The sequence below is a fragment of the Ambystoma mexicanum genome, chromosome 12 (assembly GCF_040938575.1).
Source record: "Ambystoma mexicanum isolate Mex_15411 chromosome 12, UKY_AmexF1_1, whole genome shotgun sequence".
NCBI classification, from domain to species: domain Eukaryota; kingdom Metazoa; phylum Chordata; class Amphibia; order Caudata; family Ambystomatidae; genus Ambystoma; species Ambystoma mexicanum.
Window position 1 is genome coordinate 596,333,868 of NC_090936.1, and position 23,300 is coordinate 596,357,167.

The 23,300-nt window shown below is 47.5% G+C and overlaps 1 protein-coding gene and 1 long non-coding RNA gene across 3 annotated transcripts in view; one reads left to right on the forward strand and one right to left on the reverse strand.

Annotated features, from left to right (window-relative positions):
• CDK2AP2 (cyclin dependent kinase 2 associated protein 2) overlaps positions 1–14,510 on the reverse strand; it is a 185,046-nt gene extending 170,536 nt beyond the window's left edge. Inside the window, exon 1 of one of the 2 annotated variants that reach the window (XM_069628974.1) lies at positions 13,995–14,510. In XM_069628974.1, coding sequence (XP_069485075.1) covers positions 13,995–14,268 — 274 coding nt within the window. In that variant the 5' untranslated portion in view covers positions 14,269–14,510. The remainder of the gene's footprint in view (positions 1–13,994) is intronic. The other variant, XM_069628973.1, reaches the window with a different exon arrangement.
• Positions 14,511–15,001: 491 nt separating this feature from the next.
• The window catches only part of LOC138513024 (uncharacterized), a 130,331-nt gene continuing 122,032 nt past the window's right edge, over positions 15,002–23,300 (forward strand). Inside the window, exon 1 of the long non-coding RNA XR_011281654.1 lies at positions 15,002–15,101. This is a non-coding gene — a long non-coding RNA (uncharacterized lncRNA). The remainder of the gene's footprint in view (positions 15,102–23,300) is intronic.

Consider the following 23,300-nt stretch of genomic DNA (forward strand, 5'->3'; position numbering starts at 1 on the left):
GGGATTTGTACCGCGCACTGCTGCCATTTTTCATGGTATCCAGGTGCTCTGGCGGATCAGAAACAGAAAGATGTTGGGTGGTTAGTTAGTAGGATTGAGAGGGGATAGCCCAAGAGAGCTTTGATGAGCTGTCGGTAGCTTCAGATCGGAAAGAAACAGTCACTGTGTGCTGGTATGATTTTAACCGAATGACATTTGTGTGGTGTTTTGTGGGTGGTTGTATGAGGGAGTTTAATGTGAGTCTTGGGTGATGTGGAGAGTTGCTAGCGTGCCTGTAGTTTGGGTGTTTGTGGCGAAGGTCTGCATCATGTTACACCTGTGTTGGTGGTGGGTATGCAGAGTGTTGGGTTTTTTTTATAGCAAGGCCTGTCTGGGTTGTTTTTTCCTGTGAGTTAACTCTTTGGGCTAGCCTTATTCCTATTGAGTTTGGGGTCGAATGGGTGTTTTGGTGGCAGAATTTCTCTCTGGTGTTCTTTCTTCGGCGTGGTGTCTTAAAGAGCCATGTTTCTAACAGTTTGCTGAAGTTAGGTCTTCTGTTGTTCACATTTCCTTTGGGAGCGAGTTCCATATTCTCACCGCTCTGCAGGAGAATGCTGAACCCTTGAATTTTTGTTTTGCGCTTCATTTTGGTTTGGGCGAATGTCGTTGCTGGAGCTAGTGTTCGTGTTGGTTTGTAGATGGACATTTTTTTTCCCGGTATGAATTCGACTGTCTCTGTGGATCTTTATGCAGAGAGTTTTGAAGCAGATTTGTTGTTTGATTGGCAACTAATGTAGTGTTCTTAACACTGGGTTGATGCGTTCTGCGAGTCAAAGGAGTTATCTTGCTGCAACGTTCTGCATTAGTTGTAACTTCCTCATAAGGTATTCATAGGAAGATGCCGTTGGCATAGTCTATGCTTGAAATAAGAGAGATGAAGGTGAGTGTTCTGTGTGGTAAGGAGAAGAAGAGAATTATCTTCTTGATCATATTTAAGTTGAGTTTAAGGCTGTTGGTGCTCATCTACTGGTTTAGTTCAGAGTTTTGTTCTTCGCTGGTGTTGATTTTGTAGATGATCCGAGTGTCATCTGCGCAGTTGTAGTAGGTGAGGCCATGTTTTTTGAGGTGGGTAAAAAGGGGGGGGTTATGTAGATGTTGAAGAGTAGCAGTGATGGCGAGGAGCCCTGTGGGACTCCACATGTTTCCCCAGGTGCTGACTTGAATGGTGCCATCAAGGTTGTTTGTTATTTTGTCAGGAAGAAGCGAGAGAGATGTTTTGCTGATTCCGGTATCTTCTAGTATTTTGATGAGTGTGTCGTGGTTGACTGTGTTGAAGGCTGCTAAGAGATTGAGTAGTGATGCCAAATTGACGGAGTCTGCGTTGGTATTTAGATCGTCCCATGTAGATAGTAGTGCAGTTTCCTATCCTCTCATGGATCTGAACCCAACTTGGGTCTGATACAGTAACCAATTTTTTTCAACATGTTCCAAGATTTGTTCACAGACTGAGTATTTTCGTCAGGTATGGGATATTTGAAATTAGTCAGTAGCTGGTTAGGTCTTCCGTGATTCCCATTGGATCTTTAAGGAGAGGCTTTTTGTAGGCCGATTTGAAAGCTTGTGGCACAGTTCCTGTTGCTAGTGAGTGGTTGAAGAGGTTGAAGTAATTTTCTGCCAGTGTTCTCTGGATGATGATAACCTTGTAGACGTCTGGTGGGCAGGGGTCTGCCGGAAAGCCTGCTCTGTTGCTTTTGCTCACCAGGCTGTTGAATGTATCAGTTAAAATTGGCGGGAAGTAGTCTAGTGGATGGTTTCGGTGTTGGCTGGTTAAAGTGGTCGATGGTGCTTTTTGGCTTGCTTTTTACGAATTGCTGGATGCTAGTGATTTTGTTCTTGAAGTGGTCAGCAAGGTTGTCGCAAAATTTTTGCAAAGGGGTTGGTGTGTTTTTGCACATTGATGGATTTTTTCGCTCGTTTATGATATTGAACATCTCTTTCTGGGTGTTGCTTGATTTTGTGATCCGTTTGTTGTAGTATGTCTTGCTTTGAGTATTTCGGCTTTGTATAGTCTAATCTGTCTTTGGTATGTGGTTTTTGTGTGCTGGTCGTAGTTTTTCCTCCATTCTTGTTCTCTGTTTTTTTTTCAGTGCTTTGAGATTGTACGTGAACTATCTGCCCATTGTTTTCTTTAGTGAGAGGGTGAAGGGGTTTTCTAGTGCAATGTCATCTAGTGTCTTTGCAACCCATTTTTGGATTGTGTCTGTTCTTTCTTCTACGCTGTCTGAGTCTACGATAGTGAGTGATGGTTTTGCAGCTTCCAGTCTTGAGTTTAGGTCCACTTTTAATGGCTTTCTAGTTACTTTTCAGAATTGGAGGATTTTTAGGGAGGTTGTCGGGTATCCTTGTTGGCATTTGGAGAAGGAAGGGTATAATGAGGTGGTTGCGCCAAAGGATTTACATTAGAGGTGCAGTTGTGACCAGGTTTTTGTTTGACGAAGATTGCATCTAGTGTGTTTGGCCCTCACCAATATTAGCATTTAAGGGGTTCCCCAATGCAGGAAGGCAAGGTGCTTATTAGTCCACAAGAATTCGACCCTCTATTATCTTTTATCAAAAAAAAGAAAGAAAGAAAGAAAAGCAGAAATGTTAATACATCAGCATTAGCATTGTTTTAAAACCTATAAATCGCTTCACTGGTAGCCCCAGGTTGTAAGAGAGTCACTCGCCAACGGTAACAGGCTGACAAAGCACGTCTGCTTACATCTGCCCACCAGAATTTCAAAGTGTTTCTTTCTCTGTCTGCGTGATGTCTAGTGCTTGAAATGTAATCTAGTATTTTTCCAGAGAGATTTACCATCAGTAGAACCCCACAGTTGCGCGGCCATTGTAGCTACCAAACTCCACTGAATTTGTAAATCTCCGGTTTCTAATGAGACGCCAACAGACCTTGCTCTCGGCAGCCAAAAGAATGCAAAACAAGCTTGGCTGAACACATAAACAAGCCGTCTTTCCATGGCTCCAGCAAATGCACATTATGCTCAGAAAATTGGCTTCTCTTTAAGCCTGAAATTTAATGTTCACTGGTGTTCCCAGGATGCCTCTCATCTTGACTCCATATTGGAATCAAAGCAAATACATTTTTAAATGCATTACATAGTATCACCAGTTGTCTTAGATGCATTGTCGCTAGTTGACTCATTAGTGTTTTGGGTGAGTTGATGTTGAAGTCCAAGTATGATTAGGCGTTCATGTTTAATGACGATGTTGGTGATGGCGTCCAAAGATCAGGTCGTAGGTCGGTGGCCTGTAGACTAGTTGAAATGTTAGGTTGGTTTGAGAATCTATGATTAGGTGTAGGATGAGTGATTGACAGTTTGGGATGTTTAACAGGGGTGCTGTTATTTTTAGCTGTTCCTTGTATGCTAAGTCGAGACCTCCTCCTTTTTTTCCATCTCTGTCGACTTACTTAAATTTGTTCTTGTTGGGTAGTAAATTGTGCACTACTACCTTGTAGTTTTGAGTTAGCCAGTTTTCGGTAAGAAGTAGGATGTTTATCCCTCCATCGCTTAGAAACGTGTATATTTCTGTTGTGTGCTTGGACATTGATCTGGCGTGGAGTAGGTTGCAGTGTATCTTTTTGTTTCTTGTGGTTTGTTGGGTCTTTGGCTGTGTATTTTGATGGTTGTGTTGGTATTGGTCATGTTTTCCACCGAATTGTGTGCTCAACTCTGTTGGTGCTTTTTCTTCATTGAATAGTTCAGCCAGGTTTCGCATTGGATCGATTGTCTTCTTCATGGACGTCTCCCTGACGATACCATTTGTCGTGGCAATTTTTGTGATTAATGGTGTGTTGGTGTGGTTTAATTGCGGTTTGATCCTGTGTCCCTTCCCACCCCGGGTTTCCGTTTATCCTGCAGATGTGCTTATTGTTCTTGTGGATAGATGGTTGTCCAGGTGGGTGGTTAGTTGACATGTACGGGTAGAGCGATTTTGGTCTACTACTGGCGAATGTGCCTGTTTCTGTTGAACGTGTAGGGTGTCAGCCCATGGTATGTGTTTGTTCGGATGTGTGGCGTTCTGAGATTGTCAAACTTAGTTTGTTTGTTTGTATTTTAAAATAATGCAAATACACACCTGCCAAAGATAGGACTAGAGGGCGGAAAACTCTTACAAACAGCCAAAGAACTCAAAAAAATTAAATCAGGATACATTTTAGAAACAATTATCAGTGCACTTAACTCCCATGAAAAATAATTACAGTCACCAAGATTAGATACAGTGTAAGCCAGTATTCACTATAACAGAGAAGAATAGAACTTAAGAATCCCTGATAAATACAAAAAAATCCAGTTTTTGTCATCAAACTCCCCGAATCCCTTGTGAGGGTCAGAAAAAATTTCCAGCAGCCAGTAATCACCACAAGTCAGTTTAGTAGAGTTCCAAGGTGAGAAGAACATTTCTTAGAAGTCAACAAGACAAAGTCAGAAGGGTTCCTTGTGTTAAAATCACGTCAAAAATTGCAGTTATTACAAAATATTGCGACAAAAATGCTGTGGTTTTGCAGCCGCAATCCATGTAAAGGATGCGGGGGACACCCCCGCAACCTCCGCTCCCCTTAAACGGAATAATGGGGTTCACCTTTACCAGGTCAAACCACGCGATTTTTTGTATACGTGACATTTTTACCACAATTTTATCACTGCATACCGTAGGAAATTAAGGTTAAGTCTCCATTTTACTCTGCAGGTGGAATTTCGGCAGCAAACAATCCCAAGGGAGACCAAAGGACACTCCAATTAAAAGGTCAGTTGAAAAAACAGAAGCCCCAGCAAAAAAAGGTGCAGCAAATCAGGTGGACACCCAATGTTATACAATTGAAAATGCAGTATAGATTTGCTTCCAGAGAACATTGACCCCAGAGAAAAGGGACACCTGAGGGAGTGCTTCTCACCCCAGGATTCCCAGGTCAGTCTTGAAGAAAACTAACAACCCGGTCAGTATCAGCTTATTTACTAGGTGCAGTTTACAGTAAACCGTGCCTATGGGCTTGAACCCTGAGTGAAAGGCGACCCCCAGGAGAAAAAAAAGAAAAGCCTTCCAACGACTGAGCGCCTCAATCCAGCAGTGAAGATAACAATAATGATGACTTGTAGAAGGGAAAGCAGCCCACAAAGGCAGACTCCAGCAGCTTGGTGGACGAATAAGAATGGCAGAACAGCTGAAAACTATGCCAGCACAAAGTTAACGGGTGGGGGTTACACAAGAAGGCTAAAAGGAGAAGATGAGGCACGGTAGTGATGTCCCACCAACCAGTAACGCACAGCAAAGATGGAAAAACTGCATGCAGCGACAGTAACATGGCCTGAAGATGGTCCAAACAAGGAAGGTTGAACTCTCAGCAGGACTACGCAGGAAGGACGGACTGTACTGCTACTAGACAAAAAAAAATGAACTGTATCTAGGACTTATGGCCAATTGGGAAAACGGTAAGCAACTCCTCCATTAGGTTGGCAGACCTGGTTTTGCTATCCAAGTTCCAGGACAAGAGAGGTAAGGGAAAGGAGGGACTGGACAAAGCCTGAAGTACCAATGCAAGTACCAACACTTTAGCCAACCCAGCAATCACAAAAAGGGACTAGGGAGGAAAGGGCCAGGTCGTCATCATTCTGGTTGGCCAGCAGCACTAACTTCAGCCCCAGACCACTCCCACATGACATGAAAGGGACTGCCAAGGGCCGCAAACTGGTCTAAATAAGTAGAACAATATGGAGGCTGTCATGTGTGCTCACAAACAGCCCACATAGTCACAATTGCCATTCTAGGCGTACTTCGTGGCTGCCCTGATTGAACAAAGGAAACTGAAGAATACAAAAATGGCAAAGAGCAGGACATAGTACCTCAATGGCTACCTAAAAGATACATTGTTCTACCAATGGGGTAAAATGGCTTGCACTCCTGGTGAAGCCAAAACTAAATAGTTGTCACCAACCTACTCCCTAAAGCCAACTGGCAGCTAGAAGCAAACAAAGGTTTGAGGAGCCCCAAAAAGGGGCCTCTGAATCTCCCAAATAGGAATTCATGTTGTAAACCTCACGCAACTGATTTGATGGCAACCTTGAATGCCAAAAACGGACCCGTAACCAATAATGTTTCTTTTCATCAAATAGCAAAGTACTCCCCATAAAGGGGACAATGCAAATCATCCTCGCCCTTTGTAAAATCTGCTTGCCTATACAAGTGGGCAAGGAGATTCTGCGAGCCCTGTATTAGAAGGAATAGAGAATGCCTCTCAAAATAACCCTTCGAAAAAGAATACAGAAAGAGGATGATGAAAAGGGGACAACTCAACATATTTAGAGCAGACAAAGCTGAAAAAGTATTGCAGAGATCTACTCAGGTGTTCTGTGAATTGGGAGGCAGGGGTGTCAAGGCTGATAGGAATTATTAGCAAATAGAGCAAAAGCTAGAGGGAACCAGGCTTACTTCAGAAGAAAAGGAATATAATGAGAACGGAGAGGAAGAGCACAAGAGCAACGGAGAGGAAGAGCACAAGAGGAAAGCTTTTGGGAATTTCTAACAAAATCTATTTTTGGAGGGTGAGGAAGATTCAATTAAGTTACCAGAGGGAAACAAAAAATGGTTGGGCTTGCCCATAGAAGCATGAGAAGTGCTAGAAGCGATTAACAGGCTGCAGCCAGGGAAAAGGCCTGGACCCGACTGCTTGACATCAGCCTCCTGCAAAAGGAAGGCTCTGCTAGTAAAGCAACCAATGCCAGTCCTCTAATTCTTCGGGGAGGTAGGCACAATACATTATAGAGACCCACATAACACTGATCCTCAAAGTAGGGGATGATCCCGTTATGTGTGCCTCTTACAGACCGATTTTCCCCATAAACCTGGATATAAAAATGTATGGCAAAATAATAAACTGACTAGAAAATCAGATGCAAGGCTAACTGATCCAGATCAATCTGTGTTTATAAAAAATAGGGTCACAATTGAGAATATTAGGAGGATACTGCTTCGGATAGACAAGCCAATAGTGGATACGACCCTTCCATGCTGGTCACCCTTGATGCAGAAAATGATTTAATACGGTTGGACTGGAACATTTTGGAGAAGAGTTTGAGGCAAAGTTGACCCATATATAATAAAATAGGATTATGGAGAATTACTGAAATCCTGAAGTGAGAATAAACAAACGGGTGCCTAACAGAGCAGATACGGTTATTATGGGGAACGAGACATGTGTGCCCCATCTCCACTCCTTTTTGCACTGGTCAAGGAATATTTTCAGAAAGAAAAAAAAATGAGCAATAGGGACCACATACCATAACATTAATATGATTGCAGATGACATAACTTAACGGATCGAAAAAGTCTTTGGAGGAGGAGGGAATTTGGCTAAGTGTCCGAATTCAAAATAAACACAGATGAATTGGAGATTGAACATCTCAAATCGAGAGGTGCAGAAACAAAGAATAAGAGAATTAACACCCTGTAGGTGGGTAGAGAGGTTGGTGAAATACCTGGGTATCAATACTACACCAAAATTGGGAAATATTCAACAAGCTCTGCAAGGATATCTTTAAATATTTTCTGGCATCCCATATTAGAGTCGTGGCAGAATGGATGCAAGCTGAATCGGAAAAAACACTGGCTATTTAACGAGGAAGCAGCCCTGGATTAATAAAAGTCCCAGACTGGGAGGTATTTATAAATGAGATCATGACAGGAACGATGAAAGCCTAGGATATGGCTGTTCATATGACTGCACCGATATTCCCTTCACCGTTTACACCTATGAAGGTGAATAAGGACTTCACCTCCTACCCTTTTAGATGAAGGCTTAGACAAATGGTACACGAGAGGTAGAATGTTGGGTGACATTCATTTAAGAATTATTTAAATGCTTACACTATTTAAACAAGATTTTGGCATAGAGGAAAGTGAAAGATTTAGATATTGCGGCACTGGGCCATGCACCAAATTTATAAAAAGAAGGCTGCGCAGCAATTATATGAGCTTTAAAGATGCAAGTTAAAAACATGAAGAGCCTACTTGAGTAAAATTATGCGATATTGGCTGAGGCAAATCTTACTGAGGAGTGGGCTTATCAGAGGGAAGAGATGTTTAATCATTTGATCACAGGTGAGATGGAAAATCTCCATTTGTACAAAAAACGTAGAAACACAAGTTAAGATACAACATAGGTGGTGTTACATTCCGGCAAGACTGCATGCCATGTGGCCATAGAATGGAGATCAGTGCTGGAGTGAGTGCGGAGGAAAGGGCACGCAAAGGCATATTTTGCAAAACTGTCCCAAATTTACAGCATTTTGGCTAGAAATAAAATGGGTAATGAAATAAGTAACAGGGTCACATATACCTTGGATCCAACATTTATCATTTTAGGGATTATACACAGAAATGTACTGTGATAGGGGAACAACGTCTGCAATTTATGAACAAAGCCACATAGCGACTACCATGACCAAGGAACTTACGTTCGGGTATTGTACTAGAGAAAGACATCGGCTTTTGGACACAAAGTTTTGAAGAATTAATAATAATGCCTTCCTATCCTGGCCCGTTTTTCTCAAAATTGCAGGTTATTCTTGGTATGTTTCAAGGCTTTGCCTGAAGCTTCTTGCGGCTAGTGGCATTAAAGTGGTGCGAGGGTGAGGTCTAGGTGCTCCCATTAAAAACTCTCCAAGTAAGAGCCATGTCGCCCTTGCTCCAGCTCTCCAACTCATGCTATTGCTCTCTGTGGTCTGGCTTCTGGTTTGTAGTTCACCCCGTTTGCCCTAGCGCAATAACCAGAGCACTATTATTTCACAAGATTTTGACTGGTTATGCCTTAGTCTCTCTTTACTCTGAGCGTGATTGGCTATTCCCTGTTTTCACTTGGTATGGTACTGTTTATTTATAAAGCTCTTATACACAGACCAAGTGCTTCAAAGCGCTCCAGGAGGGAGGGGAACATGGGATACATCATTCATAAGGCCTTTGAGATTCTGAATGATGTACAGTAATAATAGCATACTAGGCCCGATGACATGTCTGCTAATTCAAGTGTGGTAGTAGGGAAGCAGGGGGTGCAGAGAGGGAGGCACATAATAACTGATGGTAAGGTAAGTGCGTGACAAGCAGTGGAGATAGGGGAGGGAAGGGGAGAGAGGTGGAGTGCCGCAGACAGGAAGTGTGAGGGAAGGGGGAAAAGGACAAGTGAGCCTGGTCCAGGAGGGCTGGGATAAATGCAGAGGGTAATCTCAATGGGAAGTGCGTAGCGTAGTAAGAAGTGCTGGGGGGCCCGGAAGCAAGTGCAGAGACTGGTGTGGGTACCTGGGACCTGTAGGGTTCTGTGGTGAGCCAGCAACCAGTCAGCTAGCTGAGCAGAAGGAGGAAGTAGCAAGTAGTGAGCAGAGGTTAGCAGGGGAGAGGTAGAGAGAAGGCGAGGAAGGTCTTCGGGAGTTTCTGGAATTTAAGGAGATCTGGCTCGAGACAGAGAGAAGGTAGACTGTTCCAGATCCGGATCTACCCCCAAGTCTTTATTTGGAAAAACAGCTTACTCTCAGAGAGTTGGAGGACGACGAGCAAAGTGCTCTAGAAGGAGTGTATTTGGGAAGAGTGTGCTGTAGGTAGTGTGAGCCCCGGCACGCAGAATTTCTTGTGAACTATGCAGAGGGTCTTGTACTTGATCCTTGTAGCCTCGGGGAGCCAGTGGAGGGATTTCAGTACTGGAGAGATGCGGTCCCAAGGCTTGAGGCCAAGGATAAGTCTTGCGGTTCTGTTCTGGACGAGTTGTGAAGGTCGGAGTGTAGAAGTAGGGAGATTGAGAAAGAGACGGTTACAGTAGTCCAGTCTAGAGAGAACCAGAGCTCTGGAGACAGTGAGTCTCTGGGGGAAAGTTGAGAAATGGTAGGATATCTCAGAGAAGGTGCAGATGGTAGTGAGATTTTTTGGATATGTCGGAGATGTGAGGGTAGGAGGACAGAGTGGAGTCGAAGATGACAACCAGATTTTTTCCGTGTGTCTCAGCTGGGTTGAATCCGAGAGGTGTGAGGATGGTCAGTGGGTGATCTGAAGTGTGTCTCTTTACCAGCCCAGTCCTGTCCCTTTGTACATAGCCTGCAAGATATAAATCTCAAAGCTGCCCTGGAACCCACAGACTCCACAGGTGGACTTTGTCAGAGTGACTGTGTAGGTTATCATCTTAAGAACACCACTGTCACAACAGCTTGATATTACAGGTCACTGTGACAAACCCAATTGGTTTTCCACCAGCATGCAGTATTTTTATGCTGGTGGAAAGCCAATGGATTCTCGTGGAATCTGCCTTACATCATGTAAAAGCAGGCAGATTCCAAAGGAATCCATTGATGATGGCCGGCAAAATATTTAACAGCATATGGCATTTACACTTTTCTATGCACATGGAAGAGTAACAGTGATTTCACCAGTGTTTTACCATTTACATTTCCACTACGTGGCAGGGGACCTTTTGCTCAAAAGTGTTCTCCTACATGCAACTTAGGATTCAAAACGAAATGACCCACATACACTTTTGGATCAACATGTTTCGACAGTGATCTATACATTACATATTTGTACCAACTTGCGCTAGGAAATACCTGGTCAAGTACCTACATTTCAGCCTAGGCTCAAATTCGGCTTCACCACTTAATCAAAGTGAATGATCCTAGGCAAACCAATTAATCTCACTGTGCCTTACCTGCCAAAATAGTGATTCAATTATTCATTTTTATTTTATTTATTTATTTGGATTTATAAAGCGCCAGAGGCCCAGGGGCATCGTGGCGCTGTTACAAGGAGATTTGCTTGCGGATACAGTTGTTTATACATTGATGTTACATTTCGGTATCTAGTACAGTCCTGTCTATACAGGGTACAGTTGTATCTATAAAGGGATAGATTTACATGGTGGTTTAGTAAACATTGTATTCACGAGATGGTTTAGTATACAGAGTAGAGGATAGCATGAGGTATTGAACATTATGACGTTCTCTATGTCTGTGTGCCATAGTGGTATAGGGTAGTTCAGGAGGAGAGAGCATCATTAGAGTATTATTGGAAGAGTTGTGTTTCGAGAGCCTTGCGGAAGGTGGTGATGGAAGGTTCTTTTCTGAGGGCTGGTGACAGGGCGTTCCAGCTCTTGGGTGCAAGCACAGCGAAGCTGGACCCAACGGCTTTTTGTCTTTTTAAGGTAGGGACGGAGAGTCAGTTGCAGTGTTGGGTGCATTTGGGTCTGGTGGAGCTGTCTCTGTGGATGGTTTCTGAGAGGTACGGTGGGGCTGTTAGCGCAAGGCAGGCGTGGGTGATGGAGAGTGATTTGAAGAGTATACGCTCTCTAACAGGGAGCCAGTGAGCGTTTCGTCTTGCTTGGGATATGTGTTCTCTTTTAGGGATGCTGAGGGCGACCCTCAGTGCGTTGTTTTGTGTTGTTTGAAGTTTATTTAGGTTTTTGATGGAGGTGCCCAGAAAAAGGATGTTACAGTAGTCAAGCTTAGCTCCTACTGTTGCCCTTGCGATGGCAAGGCGGTTTTTGGGGGGAGAGGTAGGGCTTGACAGCATTCATGACCTTGGTGGCTAGTGCCGCAGAGGATGCGATAGCATGGACTTGGCGGGACATGGACAGCAAGGCATCTAGGCAGACTCCTAGGGTTTTTGCCGCAGGTGCGGTGGTGATGTTTGTATTGTCTATGTTGAAAGAGCCGTATTTGCTATCAAGTTTGCTGAGGACTTGTTTGGGGCGTACTATGAGTATTTCTATCTTGTCTCCATTGAGACAGAGGCCATTTACTGACATTAAGGCCTGGATAATGGCGTAGATCTTGTTGAGGGTGGCTGCATACTGTTCGTATGAGCCAGTGAGGGGAAGGAGGACCCGAGTGTCATCAGCATAGTTGGTGTAGGCTATGTTATGATCATCGAGGTTGTTGAAGAGGGGGAGGGTGAAAATGTTATAGAGAGTGGATGATGTGCATGATCCCTGGGGAACTCCGCAGTGGATGGGAGTGGGGATGCGCTGTCCTGATCGGAGAAGACTCATGAGTCTGTCTTCGAGGAAGGATGTGACCCAGGTGGTGGCTTGTTGGGCGAATTGTGCTGCGTTTTTGAGGTGTTTGCATAGTATCTTATGGTCTACGAGGTTGAACGCGGCGGATAGGTCGAGGAATAGGAGTAGGGCAGGCTTGCCCTGGGTCCATGGTTTGTTGGAGCTGTATCTTTAAGTCTAGTAGGGCTGTCTCGGTTCCGTGGCGGGCCGGAACCCAGATTGTCTTTTTCCTAGGATGTTATTGGTTTCCAGGTGTTGTTGGATCTGTAAATAAGCTGCTTTGTCTAATATTTTTAGCAGGAAAAGTATGGTAGTTATGGGTCTGTAGTTGTTGGGTTGATCAGGGTCAAACAAGTTTTTATTTAAAAAGCGGGCGTACCCATGATTCCTTTAGGGAGGGTGGCATGACCCCAGAGGATAGTGAGGCATTGATGAAGGCTGTTGGGAATGGGTCTAGAGGTTCTGCGCATTCTTTGATCAAGGATGCTGGGCAGGTGTCACCCTTGCAAGCGGAGGGTTTAACGTTTTTCATGAGCACTATGACTTCTGGAAGGAAAATGGTTGGTAGTTTTTAGTGTGATTGTTATTTTGTTATTATGAGTTTATTATATTATCAGTGTACACTATTCCAAAAAAGCCTTTTAAGTTTTAATAGACTAGTTTTGCTCCATGCATAATAATAGTGACCCTTCATACATACCATACAAAGTAGCAGATGTTGTTTCCAATGTGTATGCTGTTTGGGGATATTGGGCACATTTCCAATTGCTGTTGCATCCGGTCTCTCTTCAGCATGGTAGCACTCCTTTAAGCCTCTAACACAATTAAAATGGGCTGCAAACATGCAGCAAAAATACAATTGTGCGCCTCTAAATGACATTAAGCTACAAACTGTTACATTCTCGCTTTCTGGTGCATTGGGGAGTGGAGGGGGAGGGTAGGGGGAACCTCTCCTCTGCGGTCTGCTGGGAATAGCCACAGTGTCCAGATACATTGGAATAAAGGTTCGGGCCTCGCTGCTCAGTCCGGGCAGAGGAAGAATCATCCTTGATTCACCCCAGCCAGGCCACATGGTGAGGGTGTCATTGAAGTGCTGGTAAACAGGAATTGGTGTAAGGGGGTGTGGAAGAAAGGTGTCGGTGAGAAATTTGAATGGGGATCGGATGAAATAAAGCGTAGAGAGGATCGGAAGATCAGTAGATGAATGTCTCCACACTACTTTTGTCTTCCTTCCCTTTTGCTCTGGGTTTATATTTGTTTTTCTAGTTCAAATGATGCATATATGTTGAATAAAAGAAGCACAATGTTTTTATTCTTAGGCGATGACTAATTTAGATTCACCTTCATTTTCTTTTTCATACTTGGCAAAGGAGGTTGGGAAGGGAGAGTAGGTGGAAGATGAGAGTCGTGGATCAAAGGTGAGCGGATTGGGGGAAAGATGGTAGATTAAGAGAGTAGAGAATTAAAGGAGCATGGGACTTGTGGAAGGAGACGAGGCAGCAGATGTATGAAGAGAGCAGAAGATTTGGAAATTAGTATGGGAGAACATATGATTTTGTAGGTTCTTATTAATTTTCCTGCTGGAATTTGGGTTGAGCAGATGGGAGGGGGGGAGTGGATATTGCTAGGCAAACCACTTTATGTCAGCAAGTCCAGGATGTTTTCAGCCTGTCATACCCCTGAACAGACACTTTGAATAGTAGAAAAGAGAACTTAAAATTCATGGAACATGTGTCCGTAAAGTTCATTAATGGTGCACTTACGACAGACATGAACTCCTCCCACACTAAGCTCCACCTACCCAGGGCCCTCTGTCAATCTTGCCCACGGGGTCCTTTGATTTAAATCTGCCACTGGTACTTAGTGGGGCGAAAGTCCTTGTGGCAGGTGGGACTGGAGTCCTTTCGGGCTCTATTGCCTTGGGCTGGCTCATTACCTGGAGGGACCGGTGTCCCGGGTCCGGAGTTACTGTTGGTTCCCGTGGTGGCAGTCGTCGCGGCCGTGGTTGGTGCTGGGGCGATGGGCTTATAGGACATTCCAAGGGTCCCCATTAAAGTGGGAGGCAAATCGCCGCCTCCACTGTAAGTCGCTGCCAGCGCCAGCCTGTCTTCTTTGATTGCCAATATTAGGGAATAAAAAGGTTCCACCAAACTTGTGAACCCAGTCAATATCCACGCTTTAAAATAATCAACTCCTCCTTTTAGTGGCATAGGTTGGTGAATCCCCTCCTTGAATCGGTGGTATGCGGAAAAAATATGTTGTTTGTTAATTATTGCGTTGGTAATTCATCAGTACCCTGCTTTGACGCTTCCCCTCAAGGCGCCGGTGTCTCAGACCCCGGCCCCCTCCCCCCGCGCAATGCAGAGGATCAGACTAGGCTGTCTTCCTTCCGCCGCTTCGCGCGGCCCCTTCATTCGGGCAGCACGTAAGAACGCAATCACGTAGGTTAGACACGTCATTGTCTTTTACTAGACATAAAAACTCAAGTACTATGAGGCCGCAGTGGCTGTGTTTCTGCCTTACCGCCATATTGGAAGAGCTGTGGTAGTGTAACTTTAGAACTGCCATCCGTGATTAAATGGGAGATCGGCTAGCGACTTGTTGCTGCCACCCGCGCTATCGATCACGCACACCGTGTCGTGCTTACTCTGAACATTTACATTGTACTTATTTTGCTTAGTGCACCGTCCAAAAGCGTGAGTGCTATATTTGAGCAATGCCAACTTCATAGCTCTCAACTCATACGCATTTGGAGGTTGTCACCCGCCTTGTAAACAGCTGACTCATCTGACAAGCCTACTGCACGCCCATTCGCTTCAATGTGCTCTCACCCGCCAAATCGGGTGTTTTCACCCGCTTTTGCAACACAAATGGTTGAGAGCTATGCAACTTAGGTCTACTCCCCATCATGACCGCCATACATGCCAACATTCTGTCATAGCTCTCAACCATTTGTGTTGCAAAGGCGGGTGAAACCACACGATTTTGTTTTTGGCGGGTGAGACGCCCATTGGAATGCATGGGCGTGCAGGAGGCTTGGCGGGTGAGTCAGCTCTTTAAAAGGCGGGTGACACCCTCCAAAAGCGTGTGAGTTGAGAGCTATGATTCTGTGACCAAAAATCTGTAGGAATCTTAAAGTTTCAAAAATAGGCGAGGAGGTAATGATAGGAACAGGGCGCATAAGCAGCCCATTGTGATTGAATAAGCCCGCCACTGCGGGTGCATTTAATGACAATGAGGCGCCTGCCACGCCTTCTGCCACCACGTCAGCTCACGGGAGCCCTTGAAAGACTCCCCCGAGCTGGCGTGGTGGGGTGCTAATGGCGTCATTTGTCAAAGGCACCTGCGGCGGAGGGGCGCATTTAGCCCGCCACCATGGGCACCTTTTACATCAAAAGCCTGCATGCTGCGCCTTCTCCCGCTACGCCAGCTCGGGGGAGCCCTTGAAAGACTCCCCCGAGCTGGCGTGGTGGGGGGCCAATGGCGCCTTTTTCCAAAGGCACCCGCGGCAGAGGGGTGCATTTAGCACGCCGCCGTGGGCACCTTTTACATCAAATGCCTGCATGCCGCGCCTTCTCCCGGTACGCCAGCTCCGGGGAGCCCTTGAAAGACTCCCCCGAGCTGGCGTGGCCAACAAAAAAAAGGTAAATTGTCTTTTTTTAAAAAAAATCGGTATTTGTTGCCAATAAATCAGTAGGCGGTAGGACTGCTTAAAAAGCAGTATCCTACCGCCTAAATCAGTAGAGTTGGCAAGTACGGACCTCTGCTGCCAGCATATAGAGTGAGACCTCAAAGAGGTTGTGAGTGTCCAACCTCGTTGGAGTAACAATGCACAGTGCATACTGTAATGGCTTCTCCCGCTGATGCGCGGGCGAGGGAGAAAACCCGTGGGGCCCCGCGGGCCGAGGCCTGGCTGCGGAGCAAAAATGAAGGCGGTGCACACAGTGGCTCGTGGTTTGCCCGGAACTGCCTCCTCCTGGCGAAGGCGGGGCTTTTATTCAACGCGCCTTACGTCCTGCAATGCAGTGACGTAAGACGTACACAACATTCCTCCTTTTTTCCAACAACTTAAAACACAACACACTAAATACAATCATGTCCAACTGATTCAACTTAACTCTACTGTGCATTCTAGTCCAACCCACATTATAGTCCTACCATTCATAGTCACTTAACTTTTCTGGGGCTCTTGGTGCAGTTCTTAGGGTATAGCGCCCACATATAGGGGCTGTCCCCACGATCGTGTTCTGTTGCGGCTCACCTGCCTTATTTGGAGACGCCTCCCTCGGTTCCTCTAACAGTCCGTATGTCTTGTGCTCCTCGGTCGACTCCTCCTCGGGTTGTTGGTACTCATCTTCCGGCGGTGAGCCTGCTTCCTCCGAGGGCTGCTGGTCCCCATCAGTCCACATTTGTTGTGGCACTCCCTTGAACCATGATGCGTTCCTGGTGATCTGTCGTTGCCCTCGTGTGGCCGTTATCATGGTACCTCGTTGTCCCGAGTTATGGTCCAGAGAACCACGTCGTACTGGGTGTCCAACTTCGTTTTCAAGGGGTTCCGTTTCACCAGCACTTAATCGCAGACTTGGTGTCTGGATTCCTTTGCGTGTCTCTTTGTGCTCATGCGCTCATTTGCCGTGATCCTTCTTTGATTTGTGCGTTCGTTGTCGTAGGAATCTGTGCCCCTGCTTGGACGGTGTGGAATGGATGAGTTTATCACGGTCCCATACATGATGTCTGCCGGTGGTATTCCTGTGGTGCTGTGGGGTGTCACTCTGTAGTTCCTTAGGAATCTGTACAGGTCTACCCTCCATGGGCTGGAGTGCGCCCGGGATAGGCGTAGCACCTTGTTGAGGGTACACATGAACCTCTCTGCATCTCCATTGGCTTGGGGCCCTCCCGGCGTGATGTGGTAGAATTTGATGTTCTCATCATCCAGGTATTTATTGATTTGCGCCCCTTGGAAGGGTGGCCCGTTGTCGCTCCGGATGCACCGAGGTAGGCCATGGGTGGCGAAGATTTTCTCCAGAGCCGGCATCACCATGTCTACGGAGGTCGATGGCACAATTTCCACCTCAGGATATCTTGAGTGGTCATCAATGGCCAATAAAAGATACGTGCCTTCTTGGACCGTGCAGAAGTCAACGCTGATCGCGTCCCATCTTGAGGACCCCCGCTCTGCCGCCTGTATGGGTTTGGGGTTTGGTGGTGTGCTTGTGATCTGACACAGGAGGCTTGCTGTTATGAGTTGTTCTACCTTGGTGTCGATGTGCAGGAACCATACTCGGTGCCTGATCCTGGCTTTGGTCCCCACCATGCCTTGGTGACCTTTGTGAGCCAGCGCAATGACTCTGTCTTGCAGACTTACAGGTATGACGATCCTAGCTCCTCTTAGTATGAGTCCTTCCTTGGTGACAGATAGGTCTTGTCGCACTGGGAATATGCCCGTGAGGAAGTCTCTTGCTTCGGGTGTGCGATTGTGTACGTTTCGCAGAAAAGATTTCCATTTGCCGGAGATGATGGAGTCCTTGACGAGGTCACAGCAGGGGTCAGCTTGTGTGGCTTGTACAATGTCCTCAATACCGATTGCTCTTGGTTTCATCGTGTGCACGACCTGGCAGATGTGTTCCGCAGTTTCTTCTGCCACATTCACCTCTCTTAACGTGGTTGCTCTCGCGTGTCTGGATAGGAAGTCTGCAGGGTTGCTGGTGCTAGGTTGGTATGTTAGTTCAAATTCGTATTGTTGCAGGTGTAGCAGCCACTTCCCTATCCTCGCCGGGGGGGTGTGAAGAGGATCCTGTGAAGATGGGGATGAGAGGCTTGTGGTCCGTGTATGCCTTGAATTTGCATCCATATAGGTATATGTGAAAATGGTGGCAGCCCCACAGTACCGCAATGGCCTCTTTCTCAATATGAGGGTACCGTTGTTCAGTGGGAGTTAACGCGCGGGACGTGTAGGCAATCGGCTTTGTTTCTTCTGTCTAGGCAACTTGGACCAGGATCGCTCCAAGGCCGACGGGGCTTGCATCAACATATAGTTCCGTCGACAGTGTCGGGTCGTAGTATGCCATTGTGGTGTCTTCAGACTGGAACGTCTTGATCTGCTCAAAAGCCTCCTGGCGGTTGGGGCTCCACACCCATTTTGTATTGGATTTGGTGAGTTCCCTGAGTGGCTCGGACATCTTTGCCAGATTGGGGATGAATCTCTCGCAGTATGTCGCCATCCCCAAGAAACTGCGCACTTCTGTGGGTGTTGTTGGGATTGAGGCTTCTTTGATGTCCGCAACTGTTTGTGGGTCGGCAGAGACTCCAGCGCCATTGAACACATATCCAAAGAAAGTGATCTCTTCCTTCATGAACTCGCACTTCTCCCAGTGAATGGTTAGCCCTGCGGCCTCCAGCCTGCTAAGTAGCATCTCGAGGCGACGCGTGTGTTCTTGCCTGTCACTGGCGTGGCTGAGAATGTCATCACTGACATTGAGTACTCCCGGGATGCCCTGTATCACTTCCTGGATGGGCTGCTGGAAGACCTCGGCCGCTGAGGATATGCTGAAGCTCAGTCTTTTGTATCAGCGCAAGCCCAGGTGTGTGGAGAAGGTCATGATATATCTTGAATCCCGATGCAGTTTCAACCGATGGTATCCCGCATTGAGGTCAACCTTGGAGAACACCTTTGATCTCGTGAGGTCTGTGATGATTTCGTCAAGCGTGGGGGTGATGTGTCGTTCCCGCTTGATATCTTCATTGAGGAGTTGCATGTCGATACAGATCCTCATCTTCCCCGGTTGTTTTGGCTTCTTGGTTACCACCATGGGTGAAACCCACGGTGTCGGCCCAGTTACTTCCTCTATGATGCTAGCTTTCTCAAGTTCTCGCAGCTCCTTTTCGACTTGGTCTCTCATGTGAAACGGGGTCCTTCTGTGACGCACTGCTCGGGGCTGTACTGATTCGTCGATATGGAGTTTGATGAGTTTGCCTTTCAGGCATCCAATACCTTTGAGGAGGCCTGGGTGCTTGTCAAGGAGGCTGGCAATGTCTGATGGGTCGTTTATGTTGCAGACAAAGCGTATTAGTTCTAGATCTTCCGCTGCATCCCCACTCAGTAGGCATCCGATGCCTGCGTCAACGACATACACCTTGGATTGTATTGTTCGGTTGCCTCTGCTAAGAGTTGTCCGAAAGCGCCCTATTGCTGGTAGTGGAGTTTCGCACCCGTAGGCGAATAGAAGCGTATCTGTCTCCTTTAGGACTGGGGGGGGTGTAGTTTTCGGAACATGGATGCCGGAATAACGTTCACTGATGCCCCCGTATCGATTGTCATTTGGGTCTCTTGGCCTTGTATGGCCACTATGCATTTCCGTCTTCTTTGCCTTTTTGTCGACCCTGTGCCTCTGTGATCAAGTGCAGAGACCAGGTATACTTTCCTTCCTTTTCTCAGTTGTCTGCTTTCTGCCTCTTTTGTAGTGTCGCCATCGCCTTCCTCGTCAGTGGATGAGTTGGCTGTCTCAACGCGGCAGGCGTTGGCTTGTTTCTTTTTCCTCTGGGCCCCTTTCTCTTGTTGCAGCTGGGTGCCTTGTGCGGGCCCTGACGATCTGCAGACTCTTGCTAAGTGATCCTTCCGGCCAATTGCTCCGCACGTGGTTCCTTGTGCTGGGCAATTTTGCCTTGCATGACGTACGCCTCTGCACCACCCACATTCAGCGTGCCCTGGAATCCTTGATTGCCACCGAGGTGGAGTGCTTGCGTCATTGGGGTCTTCTCTTGAGTGTTGGTGGCTGGCAATCTGTGCTATCGTCGCTGTCATTGGTGTTATCTGGAGCTTCTGCAGGATGGTGCTCATGTGTGCCGCCCTCGCGTGTGATAGTTCCCTCTGACGTCCGTATTCAAGGATTCTGGCCAGTGATATGCCCTTTTCGCTTAACACCATCCTCCGTAGCTTTTCCGAATGCATGCAGTTTATGACTTGGCGTCTGATCTCTTTTTCGACGTTGTCAAACTCACATGAGAGCGCGAGTTTTCTGAATCTCGTGTGATATGCGTCGAACGCTTCCTCTTCTAGCTGGATGGTGGTGCAGAAAATGAAAGTCTCGTAGTCTGGGTTTAGTTGTGGCATGAAATGAGCTGTGAGAGCGTCCTTTGCTAGCTGGTCGACGTCTAAACCATTTCCGATGACGAGCGAGTTGAAGATGCGTAGGACTTCGTCACCCACGTTGAGTAGGAGGTGTGACCTCATTTTCCTGGGTGTTGTGACTTCTGGACCCACAACAGCCATCGGGGGCCCACAGATGAGGGGTCTGTGTATGGGTCAAAAGGTCCGAATGCCATTGTGGTTCCTCCTTGCGGTCGCGGGGACGGTGCTGTGGGTGTTAGGTTGGCCGCAATCCACAATGGCGTGCCAGGCCTGGGTGTGGATAGGCCTGTCGCCATGGTGTGCTGAAGTGTGGGCTGTAGTAGAGAGCGTGCGCCGAAATTTCCTCACCTCAGGAGGGGATTGTAGCTGGCGGTGCTGTGTTGCCTGGACTGCCTGGAGGTCTGTTGGCTGGCTCCAAGCATGCAATGGCCTCAGGCATGCATCAATGGTTTTGTTCCAAAAATTCACCCATGTCAAGGGCTCATCGTTGAAGCACACGCACGTGGTGTGTCATAGTTCGTTTCCTCATCGCCAGTGTAATGGCTTCTCCCGCCGGTGCGCCGGCAAGGGAGAAAGCACGTGGGGCCCCGCGGGCCGAGGCCTGGCTGCGGAGCAAAAATGAAGGAGGCACACACAGTGGCTCGTGGTTTGCCCGGAACTGCCTCCTCCTGGCGGGAGCGGGGCTTTTATTCAATGCAGTGACGTAAGGCGTACACAACACATACCTAGTATTTACAGCCATAAAGGCACCTCCTTCTTTTTAATCCAAAATAATTGATCCTGTTCCTTACTGGTAATCTTCATTGCCTCCAAATGCTTCTGCCTTTTCCCAGTACTTACTCTTTGAGGCCCCAGCCGTCATGAGAACCTTTTCTTTATCTGTGCATCTTTCTTTACCCAGCCCACCCTTGCTTATGTCAAGTAAAACTCTGACACTCCTAGCCCCCTCTACATACGTGCCAACATTCGGAAGCACGTGGGTGGGAGATTTCCTCTCAGAAAGAGGGAGATGGAATTTTCTTATAGGATTGCATACAGTTAGAATTATTTTAGGCAGTAGAAAGTGAAAAATAGCAACATTTTTGACAGACAAAGGGAGAGTCTCCCGCCTAAATCGGGAGGGTTGGCAAGTATGCCTCCAGTTCTTTTTTCCTGCACGTGGCAGGACTTGGTGTGTGGTTGTAAAACATGCCAGGTTTTTATCTCTCTTTGGCTGAGCCGAAGGGGGCTTCATGAGAGGGCTACATGTGGAGCTGTGCTAATCACAGGGGGTTGCAGAGCCATGCCCCATACCTTCAGGCACCAAGCCCCCAGATTCCCTCTGCTAAACAGAGAGGGTCAGTTGAGGGTCAGAGCTGTCGTGTGGTGGTTGAGGCAAAACAGACCAGCCATGAAGTAAAAGTGGCTGAAGGACCCTGGACTGCTCATGCAGACCGGAGTAGCCTGTGGAGGGTGTGGATGAACCGGGGTGGACCTGCCACACGCAAAAAAACTCTCACGGGGGTCGGGGTGCTGTTGAGCAGCCAACAAGTATGGCTGCTTTAGCTCTGAGCTCTGCGATACGGTTGAACACTCGGCTACACAGTTGCAGCGTTAGGAACTTAATCATTTAATAACTGCGAGCCCATGAAGTACTGGGGAATATTGTGTCAGAGTTTCATCCGTGGAAGAGCCTGCTCTGCGAGACCCTGACCGCTCGAACTGCAGAGGTGCTCCCCCGGGGGAGGAGGACTGCTGTGGCCTGCTCTGAACATTGAAGTGGCGTGCACACATGCCGGTCGCTTTTGGAACCTACCCTGGGATGAAGCGACAACCTTATCTGTCTTCCCCCTCCTACGGGACAGCCGACATAAGGGCCAGGCGGATATCTCCCGCGGCGGCCACAGAGTACCCCACAATCTGGAACTGTGGTGCTCCAGGCTGCCGGAGAGTCACTGCCACAAGCGGGCCCCTCCCCCACTCCTGAGCATTCCTCCTGCTATCCAATCCTCTGATAGAGCAGAACTGCGAGCGAACCCACCAAACAGCCCTACATTCAGCAACCACCTTTGAGCTCTCCCAGGCCGAGCTACTGTTGTCACCTGGTCCGGTGCGGAGGATGAGAACACTGCACCCCCCCACAAGAAGATATAATTGCCTGCAGCATTCGCATATAGGCAGGCTTGCTGAACAGTCATCTGGGTGAGACCACTCCACCGCCTCATCCCCCTCCAAGCCTTGCTGCACCGAACACACCGGATGTGCGGCGGCCGAGTACTGAGGGTACTCACATCATCCGGCAGGGTTCCATCTGTGATTTGAGCCTCCGCTTCCCCTTTTGAGAGCCTCACTCCGGCCATACTCAGAGCACTGGAATGCTAGGGACACCGCCAGAGCTTTCCCCTAAACCCCAGACTCCCCAGTGCAACGCCCTGCATTACGCCCCCCTGTCGCTCTCCTGCGAGAGAGAGGGCTGAAGCCCTACAAGTCACGTCATACTCAGCCAACGCTTAACACAGAGACGAGGAGGCGGCACCCTCACCACAAGACGGATTTGTCGCTGAAGCCCTACACTGAGCATCATCTTTTGCAGAAACCCTGCAGCCACCCTGGAGCTGCCCGACATACAGCCTAACGTCCGCTGCTGAGCCACCACACAAGGTGAGAACCCCATCCCCCCAGCAATTTAAACATTCTACTCCCTCAGTCCCTCTTCGGGACAACCTGAAGTCACATGTGCCATATGGGCTTGCACTTCTCACACCTCCCAGGCGCGGTTGCGGGGACACTCTTTGCATTATTCAGCACTCCCCGGCACTAGCCTGCCCTCCGACCATACTTACCTGTATGTGCAATAAGGGAATCGAAGCTACCAGCCCACAACCCATGCCACGGGCATACAACTGGAGTGCAGGTATCACCCTCAGCGCTGACTCACGTGGGTCCTCCCCATGCTACCATTACCACTTCACATAAAGCAAAACACAGTGAACAGGCTCTCTGCACCTCCCAAACTGGCGAGCAACCGCTGTACCGCAGCCAGCAGAACTAATGTCCGGGCAAAGCCAACTCTCAACTAATGTGATTTGCTCTCCCTGCTGCAACCCCTCGTAATGCTGCCATAACTGAAGCACT